Source organism: Numida meleagris, chromosome 5 (genome assembly GCF_002078875.1).
Source record: "Numida meleagris isolate 19003 breed g44 Domestic line chromosome 5, NumMel1.0, whole genome shotgun sequence".
Lineage (NCBI taxonomy): Eukaryota > Metazoa > Chordata > Aves > Galliformes > Numididae > Numida > Numida meleagris.
The window spans coordinates 2,729,802-2,752,287 of record NC_034413.1 but is presented as its reverse complement, the minus strand read 5'-3'; the positions used below and the strand labels follow the sequence as shown (position 1 = coordinate 2,752,287).

The following is a 22,486-nucleotide window of genomic DNA, read 5'->3' as shown; positions in this document are numbered from 1 at the left end:
AGGGAGCTCTGAAGCACAACACAAAATGTAACAAGTTCTGCCAGGGTCCTAACTAATTTGCTCCTACACCAAACTCCTCCTGTTATATATAAGCCAACCTCCCTGGCATCCTGACCCGCTTCCGTGATTTGAATGTGCATCCTTGAGTTAATGAAAAGACTTAAAAGAACAAAAGGCTCAACTTCTGCTGGAACATTTTCTCTTCAACCAGCTCAGACAGCACTGTAATTAATGTTTCAGTTGTCTGTGTATTATTTAGAATCTGGTTCTAAGCTCTACTAAACTAATAATTAGAAGAGAAAGAAAAGCCAACAAAGAAAAGTCAACAAAGCCATCTAAGTCTTCATCTTAAGCAAGAAGTTGAAGTCTTCTCTATGAAGCTTGATGGATCTAAAAACTAAAAAAACCCAAATCTTATTGAAACCTCAAGATGGTAAAAATGCACAAGGCAGGTTTTGATAAAGGAGGAAGAATGATTTTCACTTCACATCAAACCATAGAAAATTTGTCTTAAGGGAACTAATATTTTCCTGCTCCGTGTCAGGACCAACGACACCTCTCTCATTAGCAGCTGTTTTTCTAGTGTTTCTGAAAACCAAGCGCAATCTGAGAGACTTCAAAGCTTCCCTTCCTCACTGTATGTATGTACATACATCCTTTTCTCATTATCTTCATTACTGAGCTCTTACTTGCTGCCTTGTAAGGCCATTCTTCTTGTTGCTGCTAGACAGGGAGCATATCTAACAGTGCCACTGAAACTAATTACTGCCTCTGACTTTCCTGCAGCCTTTTGCATACTTGAAGATTCATCACGTCCTGCCCAGCCTCTTCCCATCTGCACTGACATCCCACTTCTCTGCTCCTCACGACAGGCCATGCTTTCCAGCCATTCCCCACACTCCATCCTGCAGTCCCCCAGGTGACCTCTCTCATTTGTGATGAGAATTGCCCCAGACTACACATAAGACAGCAGCAGAAGCTACAGAGACATTAATTTAGAGAAGATTAATTCATATAACCAGTAGCCTTAACTTTCACAGGAACCACATGGCAAACCAGAGCAAGCTCAGCAGCAGCCAACAAGATGCTCCAGAGCTGATGGACTGCTTGGTCTCCCCCAGGGAAGGAGAGGCTTGCAGTGGCTGCTGGTAGTCTTGCACTCCATAAAACTTTCAGATGCGTTCTTTACTTATTCTCTTTATTACTCCTACTAAAAAAAAAAAAAAAAATAGCAAGCTCTCATCCACTGCATTGCACAACATGAAAAAAGGTGATAATGTACCCTTACTGACTGATAACTTAAAGATCATCATTTGTCCTTTTATTTAAGCAATTCCCTTTCACTTCTTTATTGCTCCCCGTGGTCATTTATTTTAATAACTCCTCTCCTTCCCAGTAGCTATGCAGTGAGGATCTAGTACGAAACACGTAGTCTCCAGGGATGCAATCTCCTGTGAGATTTAATGGATTCAATGCCTTGAAGGTCTGTGAGACACTCACATCCAGAGCCTCCCAGCTGCACTCGTGAGCATCCCAGCCACTGGACTAGTAATGAATAGTGCACCCTACCAGCTCCTCTTGAGACACTCAACACTTTTTTTTTTTCCCTCAGAAAGCAAAGAAGTCCAAACTTTCACTGAAGTATGCATCTAAATTACTGAATTACCGCCCCGTTATATTCCTTTAAAAAAGAAACACAAATCTTACAAGTGCACTGTTTAAACATAATATATTGCACCAGATCTGGCTTTTGTACTCCTCACTCCTACAAGTAAGCAGAATGCAGAGAGGAAAGTCCTCTGAAAAGGTTCATTAGTGTCTCTATAAATAGAGAGTGTTTGCAGATAGGGGTACCTCTGCACTGTATTGCAAAGTGTGAGTGAACAGAGTGCGTTTAGAATGGGACTTTGAGGCACAGGAGCATGATGGGGTCTTCTAGCAGATTTAAAAATACAGAGCATCTTTTCGGAACTTGCCATTCAGGCTCAGCAACATGCAACTTGAAAAGGGCTCAGCAGGGTTTCCCCAGCAGTGCTGATTCCCCGACTGGGGAAGGAGGGTTGCCAGGCTATATCATGAAGCTTAAATGAGAAGAGTTACTTGCCAGCAGACTGATGACTTTCAGAGAGAAGCTCAGATGGGCAACTCACTGGGATGCCCTCAACTGCCTCCTGTGCCCCAAGCTTCAAGCTGAGGGATGCTGCCTTGCTCCCTCAAACAGCATTATTTGCTTTTACATGGAAACTCCGGTGTTAAAGAAGCCTACATTTCACCACAAACTGGATCAATAAAGTCTATCAGCAGCCCCCCATACAACTCACATTTTGATGTGCAAATCAAAATTCACAGATGAGAATACCTTGTACGTACAAACATTACCTTAGGCTAAATACAGGGTACAAGCTGTTACCTTTACCCATATCCAGGCTGTGACGATGACGTTGCACCAACAAAATAAAGCTCCCTAAAACTGAAGAATCAAATTTTCATACGTTCGTGGAGATGCAGAACAATGGTTTGGTGAGATCAGTAAAGACGGCAGTAAATTGCCATAGGACTTTATTTGATGCTGAACAGACATCTCACTTGCTCACGGTGGACTGCCAGGTGCCAGCCAGTGCACCAATGGAACAGAGCATGACAGAGATTTCACTATTGCTCTTGAGGAACTTTTGAAACCCTCAGTGCCACGATGGGAGAACATACATCTAAAATGCAAAAATATGGAACACATAAATATAAAAGGACACGGTGGCTGCTGAAGTAGCAATAAAAACATATCACCATGTTTCCAAATCATTTGGCTTGACTTCGATAGCTAATTTTGGAATTCACACCAAGCAAAACAGCCTCACCCCAACACTATCATTAACATTGTCATTAAGGGCTCCAAGCGAACTGGACTCCTCCTGTAATTTACAGATATCGGTGACACTTCTGATGATTGAACATTTTTATTTATTTTATGGCATGCTATTTTCTTTTTTCCTCAGCCTGGTCCTAAAATTAGAGCAACTCTGTCTACACAGATGAAGCTCATGCCATTGGCAATGGAATAAGGACACGCTGACAAGCGCTCAGATCCTAAATGCAGTTCCTGCCCAATAACACATCCTAGCAAAGCAGAAACACTGACGGGCTTTGCACTCCATGGTATATATCTTCTCTGGCAACTACTCAATTTTATACCTCAATTTCAACAGTTTTTCTGTGGTCCAACTCAGACACTTATCCCCGCATAAAATCATAAAAAAAACATTCAAATTTTGACTGGACAGTTGAATTCTGAGACAAGCCTGGGAAGAGATTATTTGTATATATGTGCATATATGCATGCCTATATAAAAAGGTGTATATCAATACCGGGAAATTTAGCAGTGCAGTGAGGAATCCCCTCTAAAGGAATGGCCCAAATCCATCTGTCATTCTCTCCTATCTCAAATGCACAGGTTTAGAGAAATTGCTAAATACTGAATGCTTGTAGGCAAAGGCTGAAATGGGAGTTGGTGTCAATCATTGCAGTTCCTTCCTAAATTAGTTAGCAAAACACGCACAGAAGTGTATTACAACTAGTAAGTCGCTTTTTAAAAGTAAATTGATGCTTGATTATTAAATTGTACGTTTGAGAGCAGTAAAAATGTGCACGTGAAAGAAAAATACATAATACCCTAAAATGCTATTTCTCAGATGTTCCTTAAAATAAAGTGTTTTCATGTAGGTGTCATTGCCATCAAAGAAAGGTGATCATGCTAAAGGGGACTGGGACTGATTTATAGAGCTCATCATACACTATAAAAATTCCAATTAACGTTCTTCATAGTTCTTACAAGCTGCTCTTAAATTGCCTCCAAGACCATAACACTGAAACCCTTGTACTCAGCATTGCAAACGCTCCTCCTCTTTAATTCTTTGGAAAATACAGTCTTGAAAATATTTGTTCCCTTGTTCTGACAACACATGCGTGATTTATCCACACATGCAAGACATTCATCTTTCCCCCAGAACGGCAAATCCTTGCTCCCTAAAAGTTGCACAGCATGCAAGTATGAATACAAATAGCATTTCTAATCTGAAAAGGCCATTACTAAAATCAAATTGATGTCCCATGGCTTGGATTAAATTTTATTCCCATTTTATAGATGTAAAAGGGCAAGACAATAAAAGGAGAGATGTTTGACTGTACAAAGCAAACAATTTAGGTTTCCATCCTTAAAAAAATGAAGAAAGGAAATGTTTTATCCATATCTTTAAGTTGCCCTCTGCAATTCATACTTTTCCCAGGCTCTCGAGGCTTTGTCTCTGCTGAGCAGCATTTTCCTTTCCTCTCTCTTCCTATGGGGATCCTGGGAAACAACCACTTGTGCTTGGAGGGCTCGCACAGATTAAGGCTTAAACCAGCCCAGCACTGCTCCTTTTCTTCCTTTTATAATCAACATACCATGTCTGTAAGCAATTCTGCACTAAAACTTACAATAAAAAAAAAATGGAGGTCAATGTTTCAAAATATCTTTTTGTTGCAATTAGGCCCTTTCACAATCAGAAATATTAAAGTAATAAATAGGTACTCAGGAAAGTAAGAAACAACTTTATATTCTATTTCAGGCACTTAAATTGATTCAAATTTCTCTCTACGGGAAGTACTCTGGGGATTCTGTTTTCTTTTTTATATGTCACTCACTTAATTTACAGTAATTTATAGGCCTCGATGTATCTCAATAGCTCCTTCTCTACCAAACATGACATCTCTTGGCAGTAAAAGGTTAAAATTCACGTTGCCCTCTGACTATAGCAGAAATACCTTTGCAAGCTAATGACCGTAACAGGCTGGTCTGTTCCCAAATAAACATTCTAGGGATTTCCTGAGGTGTTTTGTTTTGTCTTTTCCTTCTTCCCCCACCCCCCTCGCCATCATTTTAATTGAGAGAAGAGAATTTGGAGGGCACAGACAACTTAGGTGCTATTTCAGTCAAAAAAGCATGCATGTTGTCTTTCTATATGCTCTTTAAAGAGAAAAAAAAATACATTTACACAGCTTCTGGATTTTCATTTTATAGAAAAAAAATCTTTAAAGCTTATCCAACTCATCTCCTTCTGCCAACTTTCCTCGCCAACTCTTTCTTAGTAATGCCAGTAAATGCCAAAAAAGTCTGGTTTAAACAATGTTTCTGTCTGTTGCAACCAAGAGAAAGGCTTTTTCTGTTGGAGATACTCAGTTTAGGAATCCCACTTTTTTTTCCTGTTGCTGAAAACGTACCCTGACCATGCCAGTGTGGGCTGGAGGGAGTGTGCAGCTCTAAAACAGCAATATTCTAGAAGTAACTGAGGACAAAATTACACAGTTCCTCTTACTGGCTTTTCCCGCAACAGATTCATTTCCAGAAACTCCCTTCTCACTTGAAAAAGGCAGATGCAGTATCTGCCAAGGAAACAGCCCTTTCTGGGGCAGGGATACTACGGCGGTTTACATTAACACATCTCCAAGCTTTTGTCTCGTTGTCATTTGCCAGGAGCCGAAGCAGACCTCTTTCAGCAGCGTCTCTTTTTCAGTACAAGATGTACTTAATGTGAAAACATCTAGGGAAAGATGATGGAATGGGTGAAGCTAAAGTAAATAATGTCATCTGAGAGACACCAGTGTGGGATTTCATCCAAGACTGCTGCCCGAAAGAGCCTGCCATCTCCAACACTCACACAAATGAAGTGTACCGGAAAATAGCATCCACCAGTGTACAAAAATTAGGCATCTCAATGAAGACCTGATCCTCCCCTAGCTCAACAGCAGCTTTGACATAAAACGTTTGCTCCTGTGTGCGCTTAAGTGGGCTCAGGTTATGAATATCATTCTCCTGAATATCAAAATGATATATGGGCTTCAATTTCAAAACACCATTTTTAAGCACCAGAAGGAGGCAAATCACTCCAGAGGGTGATGGCTGCCAGGAAGAGTTTGGCAAGTTCACCCCAAAAAAACCATTTTAGTGCAGCATTGCTCAAGAGCTCCACAAAGGATGTGGTCAGCGGGGAGAGCAAAGGGGAAGAAGACAACTGCCAAGGAGCCTCCCAGTAGCTCCTGGTGGAGGGAGATGGCCAGAATTGAAGAGAGAATGAGTTCATCCTGTAGAAGGAAAATAACACTGACCCTAAGACAGAAGGCACAGTTTCCTGAGTACAGTTCAAACCTCAGAGGAAACAGCAGACTCGCATCCTAGGATCTGGGGCAGGGGAGGGAAGGTCCATCACAAAGCTGGAGATGCAGATCTCAGTGGAGCTCAATGTGTTTTAGCTTGCCACGGAACACGAGCGGTGACGAGACCTCTCCTCAGATTCAACAACCCCAAAGTCACTGTGAGCATTTAAATGCTCTACTGGATGGGCAAACACATGCTCCCGTACCACCAGTATCACCACCAGACTTGGCATTACACTGACCAGAAACATCACAAGCACATCCTTGAGGGACGGGGATGAATTTAAGTCCAGTAACATATCTGCAGACTCTGGCAGCACCCCATGTGCATCATGCAGATGGAAATGCATCCTACAGATATCAACACAAGCATTTTGTCTCCTGTCTTGCTAAGCTTCATCACTCCACTGTGTCTACACTGACGTAAATTGCAATCATTTTCTTAAATTAAGCTTTGAAGGCTCAATAATACTTGGAAACTGTGTCCTTGAGGGAAAAAAAAAGTGCACAAAAGGGGCTTACAATTTCCTCAGGATAGAAGTGGAATACAAACTTTCTGCCACCATTTCAAAATGGCACAGATCATTTTTACCTCGTCCATGTGTGCTTTTCAGAAATAATTGGCAGGATTTCTGCAAGTCATTCTTTTTCCTGAAAAATGGCAACACTTTGAAATCCTTTTCACTGTCAAGATATTACAACTGCCTTTAAAAAAGGCTTATTATCAATTCTAATTATATTTTTCTTATCAAGCTTTAAGCTGCATATTACCTCTATGATTTTTCGTTATAATTCTGAGGAATGAGAAATTCCCTATAGAAAAAGTAAATCACCTAGGGCTTGAGATAAATTACATTCAAATAGAATTATAATTCAACAACAAAAGCATCAAGCTTGTAACAACGGGACTTGGCAGATCTACCGGCTACATTTACCTCTTCATCCCTAAAATACATACATACATTGAGCACAATTCAATTTACTATGGCTCCCCAAGATAAGGGTCTTCATCACAGCGTGTGCCAACGGTGCTTAGCTTCCATGGTGGTCCCCTTTAGTCCTTGGAAAGACCCCAGATCCCGCTGCCACCACCCAGAGGGCCCCATTTTGTGGGAGAGTGCCTGCTGAAGGGATTGCACTGCGTTCAGCTCGACTCAGAGCAATCACAGTGAGAACTGAGAACAAGGGAGATTCTCCTTTTTCCTGTAAGAGGATGATCACGTGTTCGTAGCTGGAAAGTAAAGCATTGTTTTAATCCAACACTGAAATTCATACCTTACGCTCACAAGATCTGTTGCAAGAGAGATGAAATAGCCAAGTATAAGCTAAATTAATTCAATATGAAAGCGCCTCAGTACAAGCTCTTAAAACTGGCGTAACGTTGCTTAATTGCAAGGATTTAGTTTTTGATTTCAGCACCACTTTAAAGGGTTATTGCACCATTAAGATCAAAACCTTTGTTTTATTTGTTTTCCCCCAAAAAACTCACATGCAAGAACCTCAGCCCCATCGCCTTATGGAGGAACGCCTGAGCTGATTTCTTGAGCCCCAATCTGAGACACTACCTCATTGCTGGTGGGCCACGGGCAGCAAGCAAGGAAAGCACTTCTGCAGAGCCCACGGCGCACAATTGCTGGCAGCGGAGCTGGGCTGGTATGGGAGACAGCTCACCCAGGGCCCTTACATCACAGCAATCTTCACTGGCCAAGTATGACAAAATCCCTCCCGACAGCCCGGTGCGATGCAGCCTCACGGAAGGGAATTTCACCCTACAGAAGGCTCCAAAATGCTGAGGGGGCTGAGGTGGGGCAGATGGTTAATAGAGAGCTCCACGCTTTCTCTGTATTGAAGCAGCAGTCTCCCTCCATGCTATCTGCTATTTATCTTGCGATTGAACTACCCCACAAAACTTCACACACTGTATCACTTAAGCTAAAAATGAAATGGACCGTTTTCTGGGACGAATCCCAATTGCTTAACACGTCCCAGGATGCCCAGGCGTCTCAGGCAGGAAATGAACACTGGTGTATCTCGTTGAAACTAGGGCACTGATTCAGTGCAGACAGAGAAAAGAATTTCCCCTACTCAATCACCAACGCGACGCTGTTATTGGTGGTCCCAGCTCCAGGAATTCACCAGACTTGTGGCTGCAATGGAGATCCAGCAAGTCCCCAGAAGCAGGACGCATCTCCAGGCATTTTTTTTTTTCTTTACTTTCTTAAAAAAAAAGATCAGAAGGAACAATTGGCTGAAGATGAGCAAGGTCTGGCTAGGAGGACGTGTTTCCCTTCGCAAGGACCCCTCTTGCACAAGGCAAGGGGAGAGGGGCAGCTCTAAGCTGATTTGGTCACCCAGGGTTGGGGAGAACCTTGCACTTCCATCCCAATAGATTCCACATGCTATTCCTGGATTAAACAAATACAGGAGAGTTATTAAATAATGTCGCACTTCTGGACTAATTAATCCTCACAGTGGCCCTACAAGGCAGGGTTGCACGTACAATAAAGAGCCAAGGAAATAACAGATTGTTTACTGGCTGTTGAATTAATGACTGTCAGGTTACTAATTAAAGGCCCAGGGGCAGATCTCCTGGAGAACTTCACGCAGGATCAGTGCAGCGTCTCACACTGCTGTGGCTGGCTGTGCCAAGCTGCATTCCCAGCTGATGACACAGCCCTAGCAGCATGCACAGCACTGCCTCTTGTATTCGATACTCATGAGTCATAAAAATATGGAGAGCACTATAAATTCTGTTTATGCCTCTCTCTCTTAAGATATGTAAAACAACTATGTAAAAGAGCTCTGAAAGCTGTCCTCTCAGCCTTCAAAGCCTTGTTTAAGCAGCGCTGTATGATTCCCCTTAATACAATTGTCTGGAAGTCTAAACTTTGGTAATTATTTCAAATGAAAAAGAACAGCAGGAGGCTCTGTTGGAGGGAATATAAACAATTATCACTTGCACGAAGGCTATGCCAGTTATGAAATAAACTTGAATGGGTCTGCTCTTGAAAAGCTTGAGCACTACATTACCGATCTGACATAGCAAGCCTCTCAGCTGAGCTCTGTGCATCAAACCCTGTGCTAGAGTCACAAATGAAGCCACGAGGTGCAGCGAGAGGGGAAACGTCAACCAGCATGGAGATCCCTCTACACTGGGGTGTTCTGCTGGGTAATTTCATAGCAACACTGCGGGGACTATGCACGCAGAACTCAGGATGATGAGGCTGGTACAGGTCGCCCAAACAAGTTGTGGATGTACCATCCTTGGAGGTGCCTAAAGCAAGGCTGGGTGGCAACTCTGTCCACAGCAGGGACTTGGAACTGGATGATTTTCAAGGTCCGTTCCAACCCAAGCCATTCTACGATTCTACCAGCAGACTGAGCCTGCCTTGTTAGTTTGCAAGGGAAACACAATCCTGTGAGCACAAAAGATGGGAACTAATGGGTTAAGGCTCATCCTTGCTTGGTAGTTTTCAGTAGATTTGAGAATCTCCATCATGATTCTCTTTTTTTTTTTTTTAATTCAGAAGTTTCTTCTTGTTCCTTCCAATTATTTTTTGTTTCAATGGCAATAAAACCTTCTTTCAGTAGGGTTAGGCCCTTACCGTGAAGCCATGAGAAAAAAAAAAGAATGTGAAAAGAATCAGTGCAACATCTGATAGATCTGGAGAATCATAAAGATGACTAACAACGTCTGAGAACACAACGCCTTTGAAGACAGTGGAGAATTTCACATTAGATTCAAACAGTGTCCAAAATGACATACCAATAATCAGACTTTTGATGTTTGTTTATGAGAGCAATCCATAGCACAATGCTTCACGAACAAAGCAGGCAGAAAAGCTGCTTCTCTGAAAGCTCAATGGGATGCAATGCATGCTAAGCAGTAAAAAAAAATGGTAATATTCTGCCACTTTACATGCAGAATCCTTTGAGCTGTGACAACCATACAGTTAAAACAGAAGAAATATGCTCGAAGTATATATTTATAGATGGCCTTCATCTTTAGCTTTGAATTTCTTTGCTAGAGTTAATATTCAAGGGGTTACATAACACAAAGAGCATTGCTACAAAATAAGGAACTGTCTTCTCATCATTCTCTTCTCCACTTTTTGAAAGCATTTCTTTAAGATTACAATTCGCAAACCTGACTTATAGCAGCCAAAGGGAGGAAACCGAGTCACACTCACTAATTATTTTTAAGAAGCTGCAGAGCAAACTTTGCTCATTTTCCCCTCCGCATGACCCAAATTTAATGATAAATGATGCCTTATACATCATTCAAAAGCAGCCTAGACTGAGAAGCTACAAACTCAAAGCAACCTGATGGACTTCAGGGCTTTCAAGCTTTGTATATGGCTTTTCAGAAACCATACACAGCTCCACACTGTGTGGCTCTGGGTCCTTCAGTATCTGCCCAGGTTCAGCTACATTCAACTTGATCTGAATGAATTGCAATTGTAGCCTGATTGGAGCATACATGTGTATTGAGCAGTCTAATATTGCACTCAGATGGACACAAACAGCAAAATCACAAAGTTACACACATGAGCGCTGAAAGACACAGACCATCACCCAGTAGGGAAAGTTGCATCTCACTTTCTTGTAAGCTTTTGGAAACCTCAGATGACTAAATCCTGCAAGGTGCTCAATCAGCCTGTGATCCTATTTGAGTCTTTGGAGGTGCTGATGATGACATTACAGATGCTGCACGGCCACCACAAAACTGGACTTGAGTGATGGGTGCCACCAGACTGAGGAGAAAAAAAAAGTCTGTGCTCACTTGCATGACCCCAAGACTCCACATTTACCTGCACAATTCATCATATCATATCCGCACAAAAAGCCTTCAATTTCCCAGAAAATCCACGCATTTTTACGTTCTGGACCAATCCCCAGTTAGACGAGAGAGATGAGTTCATTAATGAGATGAGAGTCTATGAGAACGAACGCCAGCTCAGGGCAATGCCACACTGGAATGCACCCAAGCACTACAACCATCTTACACCTGCCCTGGAAGGTCAGGAACCCAGCAGACAGGGCTTCCCCATAGTTCAAACGTTTCAAGTGCAGAAGCAGAGCCAAGAAACCCTGAATGCCCACCTAACACTTGTGCCTCCGGAAGGAATGCGCTCCAAGCTCCAGACTAAGGCAGCAGCATTACCTGACCTTCAGCTCCTGTGATGCAGGGATCTGGCACACATTAACCAGTGTGTGTCCCTAACAGAGTGTGAGGATAAAAGCTGAAGCCAAACAGATGGTCCTCTAAAAATCTTCCCTAAAGTGTTCTGTGTACTAAAACATCACTTACCCAAGTCTCATCAAACTTGGCTTGGTTTTTGAGTCTCGAGCCAAGTTTCAAGAAAAATACTCAGCTGGGAACAAGTGGGGAAAAGAGTCTTTTTCCTGTACTTGAATGATATACAAATTTTTTTTAAATTGTTCCAAGCTTGGAAAAAAATTAAGAAAAGTAGAACCCAACTCTTTTGGGTTCAGACCAAGCACCGTGAAAAGAGTTGACACCAAATGCAGAATTATGAACAAATGACAGAGAGAGAGAGAAATGGAAAGGGAACTGGAACTAGCCATTAACTATAATGACCTATCAGCACCTTCCATAATGCACACAAAGCCTCAAAGACGGAAATCACATCTGCATAGAGTATGGGCAGCTATTGTTTGAAGGGACACACTGACCTTGCATATCACTTCAGGGTCCCAGTTTTGCCATCACACCCCCACAAATGAAGTTAGTCATTAGTAATCCCGACTAGCAGCAACTGGGTACTCAAAATAGCAGCCACTAATTTTAGCAGCTTGCACAGGATGAGCAACACAATATTATATCCAGTTAAAGGAATGTGACTGGGCACCACTCAAATAGTCCAGCTACAAAGTATCTGGATTTTCCAAATTCAACAAAAGATGCCAAGGGAATAGTTAAGATCAATGTGATGCATAAAAAACATACACTCATTTCCATACTTAAGTATATATGTCAATGTGTACATACTTTATTTTTTAAATATACATCACTATATCAAGTGTTTGCAAGAGCACATCTTTTCAAACCTGAAAGAAAAAAAGAGAGTTTCTGAACCGTGCTAAAATCCCGGTCTTGGTCTCTGGTCACTTCAATGTGGGGATACAAAAAAAAAGGAGAAACGATCTGCCCAGATAATGATAGGCTCTCCACAGAAACAAAACACTACATTTATATTTAGGAAAACCCAAATTCTTTAAATATAATTTGATGACATGCCTGATTTAAAAATTGGGTTATTCCGACGATTAAGTTGAACCGCCATGCTTTGGAAGTACCTATATCATTAGATGTCCTTGAGAAATTACACCCTAAGTGTATTAAAATAAAACTAGGTTACAGCTAAGTAACATTTTCCCCTTTTCCTTCAGCAGCCCTGGCGAGCAGGACGGTGTTTGTGTGAGTGGTCAGCAGGACTGAGGTCAGCAGAAACACGACCAGGCGATTTGCTTCTGTTCTACACAGAGTACAGCATCGATGGCCCTCAAAAACAAAGTCATTAGCTTAAAAATATTTCATCACAGATTCTGAATGAGATATCCCAGCAGATAGTGTAGTGACTCCTGGGGTAAATAAAAGGATGGTTTTATCCTTAAGATCGGAATGAAAGGGTATGCTACATTAAATATTAGTGTGGTTTCTGAGGGACTAATTGTTAAGAAAGAGTATTTATGATCAGAGGACTGTAGAACAGGGCTTTCATTGCGAGGCAATTATCTATACACAAATAACTTTAACACTTTGGCATTTTTATAACCACTACGTTATTTATTTCCCTATATATTCTATTGAAATACCATTCCCCTGGTTACGAGTACGCAGTACTTGGTACTTTTCTTTACTGCGTTAAAATTAAAATAAAATAGAGGAACACTTTGAAATAAGCTGAAGAACAATAGGTCCTATTTAACCACCGAACACAACAGTATTTGGCTTTTGTGCTTTTGATCAATATTTATGTGACAAGCTATTCATTACTCTTCTCCTCTACCAGTTTAATGCTGTTGTTCTTCCCACAGCCCGATCTGCGCTTTTATGTATTTAATTTATAACAGTTTCCATGGAAAAGAAGTATTCAAAGAAAAAAAAAAGTGCTGATACAGCACGTGGATCTTTCTACCAAACCACAAATCTTTTCTAATGTTCATCTTAAACTGAAGGCAATTCTGGGAAACAAATTAATGATATAAATCATATTATCATTACTCACGTAAAGATACTCTGTTGTAACTCTTTCAGAGAGCTACAGCGAGTAGCTGGAAGAACTCTGCATGGAGAATGCCTGTTTCTAATTAAATGATCTAAAAATAGAGTTGCATACATCTAGGACCAAGCCATCTGTGTTATCTCTCTAAGATAAGCCATTATACACCCACAATAATATCCCTTTCATCACTGCAGATATGCAGACTGAGGACTGGCCTTTCTCTCCAATTTAGGAGGGGGGAAAGGAGCATGAAAGCAACATTTTCACCCAGACAATCTATTTGAATGTCAGGTCCGTTCTGAAATCTCTTTTCATATCTATTTCTGTCAGCTGCACGACACAAAGCAGTAGCCAAGGAGGACTTCTCCACCAAACACCTTCCCAACGCAGTAAAGAAAGTCACTTCTGATGGGCTGCTGGGGCTGTTTTCATGGTTACTGTCTGCGTGTTTTAGTATTTTCACAATTTAAAAAGTTTAACTTTCCTCTACTTACACTGACGTTTAAAAGAACAATGTAAAAAAAAGGAAGCTGGAACAACACTGGGCCCAAAAATCCGGGTTAGAGAGGTCAGGAAAGAGACCGTCATGACATCTCTGGTGATAACAAAGGCAACAGCAGCTTGTCTTACAGTCTGGAGCTTTGGAGACAGAAAACAGGCCTTTTCTCCTCAAAACGGCTGCCCATTTCATCAGCCAGCGGCTGAGGAAAAGGAGGATAAATGCTTATCAGGGTCTGTCAAGACAGGAGAACAATCTCCGTTCGGTCTCCTGCCCTCATTTTGGAGTTGCTTTGCTGTTGTATGAGTCAGTCTCAAGCCATGTACGTTAACGTCATTAAACACACAATTCCCCTTCCATTTCTACCATCAGGAATAAGAATGCTATTTACAGTAACATTCAATTTCTCAGGTTCAGAAGTAAAAATCATGGACTGCAGACCCCCCTACTAAAATATTATATACTTATAACAGCTACAATGAAGTAAGCACACTTTGTTTCCCCTTCCAGTTGATCACCTTAGAACAAAATAACAGCCACACAAAGACTAACCTTGGAATAAATGCTGTTTGTTGGTCTCCACTGTTCTCCATTCAAAAGGAAGGGAACTGTTATCTCATAATCTTTTGACTGGTCCTTCAGCATCTGCTGTCTCAAGGACTCCAACTTGCGGTCCACATTCTGACCTATGAGAGGGAGAAGCACTTCACGTTAGGAGGGAGCAGGGTGCGAGAACCTAAACATTGTTATTTAAGGGACCTGGCAGCCCACTTCAAAAGGAAGTTATTCAGGAAAACCATTAGATATGAAAACACTGTGGATTCACACAGCTATTGTCCAAACCTACACAGTGTTGTAGGAGAGCTGGGGTTCACGGAGAGAAGAGCGGAGATGGTTTGCATTTTCAATCAGATGTTGCATTTCTGTATCAGCAATTCAAAGACCACACAGAAGAGCCATTGAGCGGCTGATAAGGGAACAGCAAACAAACCCACACAGCACCTGAAATCCAGCATTAAAAACACAGGGGATTTTTGTTCTTATTCTTTGAGATATACAAAAGTTGGTATTATTTATGACAGTGTTCTCATATATTACTCTCTGCTTTTTTAACTAGGAACTTTTGTATTGCTGTCGAGGGTTGCAGAAACAATGGTGTTCAGCACTGCACAAGCACAGGACAAGGTGAGGAGCAGAGATATCAGAGCACAAGGACAAGGAGCTGGGACTCAACACCCGAGTCAAAAATGGAAAGAAGTATTGTCACCAGCTATTTAAAGTGTTACATTAATAAACATATTAGGGCTTCATTTTTTCTTTTCATTGAAGATGACAGCAGGGGGAATGCAATAGGTGACTGACATTTCAGGGTCATCATTAAGAGGATAAGTGAGCTGCAGGGATTTAAGGGAGATAAGACTTGATCGGGACTATTTTTCAGTAATTAAGGTGCTAAATTACATTTATTCATTTCAATCCCCTGGTCCCTCTTTTCCCTGTTCTTCCCAGACACAAGCACATTGGACCCGATCCACAGCAGCAGGGAGGACAGCGTGTGTGGGGTGTAACTGGTGACATACTTCCCCTAGGTTGAACCACCTGGCTGTGGCACAACACAAGCTCCAAAGAACAGATAACAATCCCAGATTTCCCCTACGTCTTTCCCATTTCAGCAGTGGAGTTACCTGGTCTACATGCTTTGCGAGTCAGAGCCACAGCACAGAGGGAACAAACCCATTTCAGGATCCCGAATGTTCCAGGTTTATTGTACATGACAGATTTACTAGGTTTAATCGTAGGTATTTCATTATCCCTCAAACACTTCTTCATGTCTCATCTTACTCCACTAGACATGGCAAGGTGTGGCTGCACTCCATTTGAACAAGTCTGAGCTACGTACAGCAAAAGACTTAAGTATTTACTTGTCTTCATGACTTCAGATTTTCTATATGGACTTTCAAGGAGGTCATGAAACATCAAGAATCCCATAACAAAGATGCACATTCACATCAGGAAATAAATATTCTGGAAGCAAATATAAATTCTCACTGAAATAACACTCTACTGCCTGCAGCAGCGGGGTTGAAGCTTGATGATCCTTGAGGTCCCTTCCAACCCAAGCCATTCTGTGATTCTATGATTCATTCTATGATTCTATACATCAGATGACTTCAACTCATACTATAAAGTCAAAAAGCTATTTGCATACAACATTTATCAACTGTTTCTCTTCTCTCTAAGCATACTAATGGCATTGTGCCTGTCAGAGCAAAGAGTCCTAGAAGAAATAAACCATAATACAGGATCTGGAAATGATACTGAGAGCAAATCTTGAGAAGATGCGGATGGCTGGTGAGGTTTGCCACACTTGCCCTACCAGCACACTGAGCCCTCTGAAGCACTCAGATCCCCTGAGGATGTGGGCTGACCATGCAGAGAAAGGGTTCTCCCCCAACCCCAACACAGCCCATTGATGGGCACCTTGCAGTGTACAGCGCCAGCATGGGAGTGATGCCCAAAACCCTGCAGATTACACTCACCCCACGGAGGGGTATGGGATATCACCTCAGCAGCCCAGGAGGGTCTAATTAGTAGCAATCTGGACTGCACAGAACCTCACAGCCCTTTATTCTGATGATCAGCCATGAAGCTCCCTCACAGAGCAGAAATTCATGAAGCGTATCTCAGAGAAATGAGAAAAGCTTGGCTCTAGCCCCGATTTCTTTTTCCTTTCTTGGCTCACTAGAGCAGTCTCAGCTCTATGAACTGAATGACTCAGGCCCTTCCATTATTTTACAGGATTTGCACTCCACAAGCTCGGTGCAGCCGAGGCTTTAAGAACCCCTATGAGCACAATTCTCCTTCTACAGACACACTGTCTGCATCACTTCCACGCAGCCTTATGTCATGGGCTGCAGCTAGATACCAGGAGGCTTCAAAGTCTTTCTGCTATTCCTACACAAGCAAGTTGCCTGTCCTACTAACTCTACAAAGCATTAACATCACAGCACCATCCAAAAGAGAAGAGGACGGCATTTGCACACAGGTATGTTACTCCCTCCTTACATGGCATGGTCCAAGAAGTGCAACTGTGATGAAAATACCACGTGAAAAGGGAATTGGATCTACACAAAGCGTGGTTTAGTACTGCCCCCCCCCCCCCCCCATTCTATTATTTGGGAACACTTACATGACAGGGTGATGCTTGTGGTGTGCAAAGAATAAGGTTACAATGAGCAAATTTAATCTTACACACATGCTTATTTATCTGCACACTGAAAAATGCACATTGCATAGAAGTGTTGATAGTCTGGAGACAGACATCAAGACAGGTTTACAGGCAACAGTAATATCTTTATTGGGAAAGATAATTTATTTGGGGGAAACAGAACAGATGCGCTTTAGGGCGTGCAAAATCTTGTGAAGCCATAGCATTTATAAAACGCAAGATCAATTTCTGTCTAGATTCCTTCCTTCAGCCAAACGTTTTGCTGCTTATCTGGATGTTGTTTTTATTTAAGTTACTGTAGGTGATAGAAATCACAGCTTCCTGCACAGGCAGGGAAAGCACTGCATCCAGGTGATGTGGCCTCCTCCCAAAAAGCGCTCCAGCATGTGCCCAGCATTGCATGTTTGCTCAGCTCCTGACTGTCATCCTTGTGACATACTCACATTACAATTTATTTTGCAAAGAAGACAGTGGTTGGTTTTTTGTTTGTTTTTGCCTGTCTTAAGCTCACAACGCCAACATGCGGTGCATAGTTCTGAAAGACTACAACACCTGTAGAACTGATACATAAACGTTGGATCAATCTTTTCGAATAAAAGCTGGGGAAGATACAAAGGTAAATCCTTCAGGTAGGATTGGGCAGCCTGACTGAACAGCTTCAAAGAATGCCTAGCAGAAAACAAGGGCTCACAGCTGACAATCAGCGACCCCCTCACATTTATCTGAGATGGGAAAGATGACAGCATCTAGTGGGCCACCAGCCCTGCTCAACAACAGGACCCAGGCACGTGAGGCTTGGGTGGAGAGAGACCCAAAGTCAGGCAAAGGACAAGAGTCCTGACAAGTCAGGCTGAAAAAAAATAAAAGATAGGCATGGATGTTGAATTTGAAGTGTGCATGAAGCCTTAAAATAAAAAAAGAAATGAAACAAACTGATGTGCAGCCCCAGAGCAGCGGTTTGGGCTTCCAAGCAGGCAGGGAGGTGGGAGGGCTGCTGGCAGCTCTGCAGGGTTGAAGCAATCACACAGCCCTTGCCTCAGGCCAAGTGGGAATCACCAGATTTATCCCAGTGAGGGACACTTCATCCAGTTTCCTGCACTAAGACTGAACAAAACACACTTCCAGAGCTCTGCTGCTTATGGGCCACCCAGCTCAGAGCACCAGGGCAGCCCTTTCAAAGGGCCTCCCAGGAGAGCAGCAGAGAGCTGTGCTAACAGAGGGTTTCCATCACCTCTGTGCTTTCCCATGAGCTCCCAGTGCCACAGCTCTTACAGACATGGATGTGCTGGTATTTCTTCTGCCACTCTGTCACTTCTACACCTCTTCACTTGGATTTCTTTGAAGCTGCAGCCATTAGAGTTGTTTGAATTGCATTAATAACGAGGACTCTTCTCTACAGGGACTCATGGTACTACAGCAGCATAAATAGTGTAATAATTGAAATTAGAGGATTGAAATTTCTGTAATGTGCCATTAAAGAGGAAAAAAAAAACAAACAGGCCATTGATATTGCTAGGCACTTTTATAGGACCCAGGTTTCCTATCTTTCATGTCACACACACAACTTCAGACCCAAATACTTATTTCCCACTTCAGTGAAATTCTGCCCTGCTCCTCCTGACGCATGCTTGTCTCTCACTTGTTCACACAGAAAACTTCACCGTTCTGTCTGTTCTCTATTTTTAGCATGCATTGAAGGTAGTGCTTTTGATCTAGGAGCAGCCCACAAGATTGTGCAGTGCCCTTCATTCTTCTTCTCAGTAATATAAAAGACAGTTTGTACAAATAGCAAGATGAGTAGATGTTATCTGTCAGTGACTTCTGTACTGCTTACATATTTCTCATCTGCAGTGTACATCTACAACTCCTCTTTGCACATTATCGTGCAAGGACTTGTTGGCCAAGCAGTTAAAAGGGTTGTCATCTTTTTCTTTGTATTTCAGTTCCCTCAAGCTCTGTGCAAAACAAACTCCATGCATGTGATGCGACATCTCAGTTTAAGGGCCGCTGCCTCCTGAAGAAGCCCAGACACACTTCAGATTCCCATATACTCAAAACTAATAAGCTTTTAGCCAGGCTGCGCAGTGTATTTCTCCTTACAATAAACAAGGAGACAAGCACTCTCCAATCCAGGCAGGTCTGGATGAGATGGGCTGATGGGAAGGAGAGAGTCGCCTGGCAGAGCACAGAGCCTGGCTCACATTGCTCATGCATGGCATGCTGCAATGGCAGGGCCTGTTCATCTACATCATCCATCTCTCAACCTATATAGGTTTATAATAATGCCAACCCGTGGCACTCCACTTCTTTCCTGCACATGCACTGGGAACACCACTCATGCTTCTCGTCCCAGGCACTCTCACACAGTGCCCTCAGGGACCCAGGGGCACCCAAGGGATCTCACAACCTCATCACTGTCATCACTCATCCAGTGCCACGCGGTGCCCACCTGCAGCCCCACTCCCTGCCACCCTTCATGTCATCCACCATGTTATGAAAGTAACAACAAAAAAAACCAAAGCCCAACATTGTCCAGGCACAGAACACAGTTTCTGCTGACACCATCCTCAGGAATGGCAGCCACTCCATTTGAAATGGGAATAATAATAAATGGTCGCTCATTAATATAAATGTAAGTCAAATTATACTAACAGATAATAATAAATATAAAACTGCTGTAAAATGAAGCACTGAGCATTCCACTGCACAAAGGTTACAGAAAGCAAGCCTTGCATGGGGTACAAGGAACAATTTGCCTTAAAAGTCAACTGCCTGTTTTTCCTCAAGCTCTACGCTAATCATCAGCTGAAAACATGTCCACAAAAACAAGAGCCAAAGTCATAAATCCCACCAGACTGATTTCTTCCCATCACACTGCTAATAGTGCTTCCACAGCTTTAGAAAGGACTGCGTAGTGTGCCAGCCTCTGCCCTCATCTGCATATGAGCACAAAGGATGTGCAAGGGTTGGCTGTACATAAAATAAAAGCCTTATCTCCCACTGTAAAGTTTGTATTAGTTCAGAGCCACAAATGACTTTTTACCCTGATCTGTGCACATCTATCCAGTACATCAATTCTCTCCACAAAATCCAGTAAGATTGCTCCTTTCACAGCCAGCCTTGGAAAACAGTCATTAAAAAAAGCCACATAACGATGAACAAAGTTTTTCTTGTTTTCTCATTCCTCCCTCACTCCCAGACTCAAGACCTCAGGCATGTGAACACAAGGAACTTTCAGAACACATTCCATGCACCTCATTGGGCACGAGTCCTGTCCTTTCCTCTGCTTTGCAAAGGAACTCCTTGTGTACCACATCTCTGGAACATGAGAACTATGCATTTGGTGAATCTAAGGACAGGCAGCAGCTAGAGGACTTGGGGAATTTCTGAATTTAGTGTTCTGTTCATGCATCATAGATGAGAATCATAGAATCACCAAGGTTGGAAAAGACCTCCAAGATCATCCAGTCCAAACACCCACCTACCACCAATATTTCCTGGTGAAACATGTCCCTCAGTACAACATCTAAACATTTCTCAACACCTCCAGGGTTGGTAACCCCACCACTCCCTGGGCAGCCCATTCCAGTGCCTGACCCCTCTCTTGGAGGGGTATCTTCAAACATCCAACTGGAATCTCCCTACTGCAACTTGAGGCCATCACCTCTCATCCAATTGCTAGTGTAACGCTACAATGCAATGGAAAACACAGCAATAATAACATGGTAGCAAAGTCCTAGGCTGCAGCAAGTGAGGATATACCCAAATGCAGCAGCTGTGAGCATAAGAAAAAAAAGGAGAAAAAAACCAAAACAAACAAGCAAAAAAAAAAAAACTCCTTACCCTAGGAAGGCCTCAGGCACACAGGGACCTCCAGCAAGATACCCTTGCCTACACTGCCAACCCTTAAATGAGGTCTGGAAAGGGGCGGATCCTGGCTCCAGCCCTTCCAGTCACTCAGCTGCATTGCATGCACCTGAGCTCCCCTGGGCTGGCCCTGCTTTCCCACCAGGTGCTCAATCACTGGTTCAAGCCATGATTCAGCATTTCCACTACAGCTAGATACACAGGAGAAGAGGCTGACCCCCAGCTCGCTACAACCTCCCTTCAGTTAGTCGTAGAGAGTGATAAGGTCTCCCCTGAGCCTTCTCTTCTCCAGCCTGAACAATCCCAGCTCCCTCAGCCACTCCTTGTAAGCCCTGTGCTCCAAACCCCTCACAGCTTCATTGCCCTTCTCTGGACATGCTACAGGGCCTCAATCTCTTTCTTATAGTGAGGGTCCCAAAACTGAATGCAGTGCTTGAGGTGCGGAGCTCTTTCTGTACCTAACACTGCTCCCTGCAGCTTGGTGTCCAGCTGGTCAGGTGCAGCTGTGCAGCCTGGCCATGCTGTGCCCACCTGATCTTTCACACCAACCGCTCAGCTGGGAAATAGGAGCTTGAGGCACACTGACCCCTCTGACTACGCAGCACCACAAACGTGCTTGTTCATATTTCAGCTTTACAATTCTAAGAACTATCTCCTGTCATCGCTTGTTCTTGCAGGAGCTATTCCCTTCCTAAACCTCACTCTGCCGATGAAACGATCTGCAACAGGAAGCAGCCCCCTCCCCCACGACATCCCATAAACCGGGGAAAGCCATCGGTGCCGTGTTTCAACGTGGACACGGCACTGAGTGCTTCCAAGGGAAGGGCACTTGCTGCTTGGCAGCGTGGCCGGCATCGCCGCGCGACCAGCTGAACAAACCAATGACACATTTTAAGGCAAAAGGGAGAGGGAGAGATGGGGAAGAAAAGGACAAACAAAATGTTCATTGTGGAACATACCCCCTAAGCAGTTGGATCATCTTAATCTTCAAGCTTCTGTAATACAACTGTTGGGAGGCTCTAAGTCTGTGCACAATAAAGTGCTTTATTCGGGGAACCGTATGACTCCATCAGTCATTCCAGCACATGTTTGGCACGAATTGAAAGTGAAAAGCATAGCTAAGTCAAATATTTCAGAACTGAACTTGTCTTTCTAACACACATGGTTTATATATTGGTGTAATATCTATATAACTTTTCAGTTCTCATATACAGCAATGTCATGGCTAAACTACAAAATGATGTCTGCCGCACTCGGCAGCATCGCGCTCCTCTGGAGTTAGCGCATGTCAAAAAGGCATTTGCTGGAAAATTAAAAGGGAACGATCACACTTGACAGGTCCTCAAGAAAACCTTAGAAATAGCTTTTGTTCATTCTAATTCTTCCATGTCTGTCCCCCAAATCAGGATGCTGCACCACTCTCTGCTGTAACAAAGCCAGGACAGGCAGTTCCT

General features: G+C 42.9%; 1 protein-coding gene across 4 annotated transcripts in view; it reads right to left on the bottom strand.

Annotated features, from left to right (window-relative positions):
* ADAM12 (ADAM metallopeptidase domain 12) overlaps positions 1–22,486 on the bottom strand; it is a 170,633-nt gene that overhangs the window by 140,810 nt on the left and 7,337 nt on the right. For 2 of the 4 annotated variants that reach the window (XM_021398772.1, XM_021398773.1), the window contains exon 2: positions 14,489–14,622. In XM_021398772.1, coding sequence (XP_021254447.1) covers positions 14,489–14,622 — 134 coding nt within the window. Of the gene's footprint in view, positions 1–14,488; positions 14,623–14,783; positions 14,922–21,008; positions 21,054–22,486 lie in introns of those variants that run through there. The other 2 variants (XM_021398775.1, XM_021398774.1) reach the window with 2 other exon arrangements.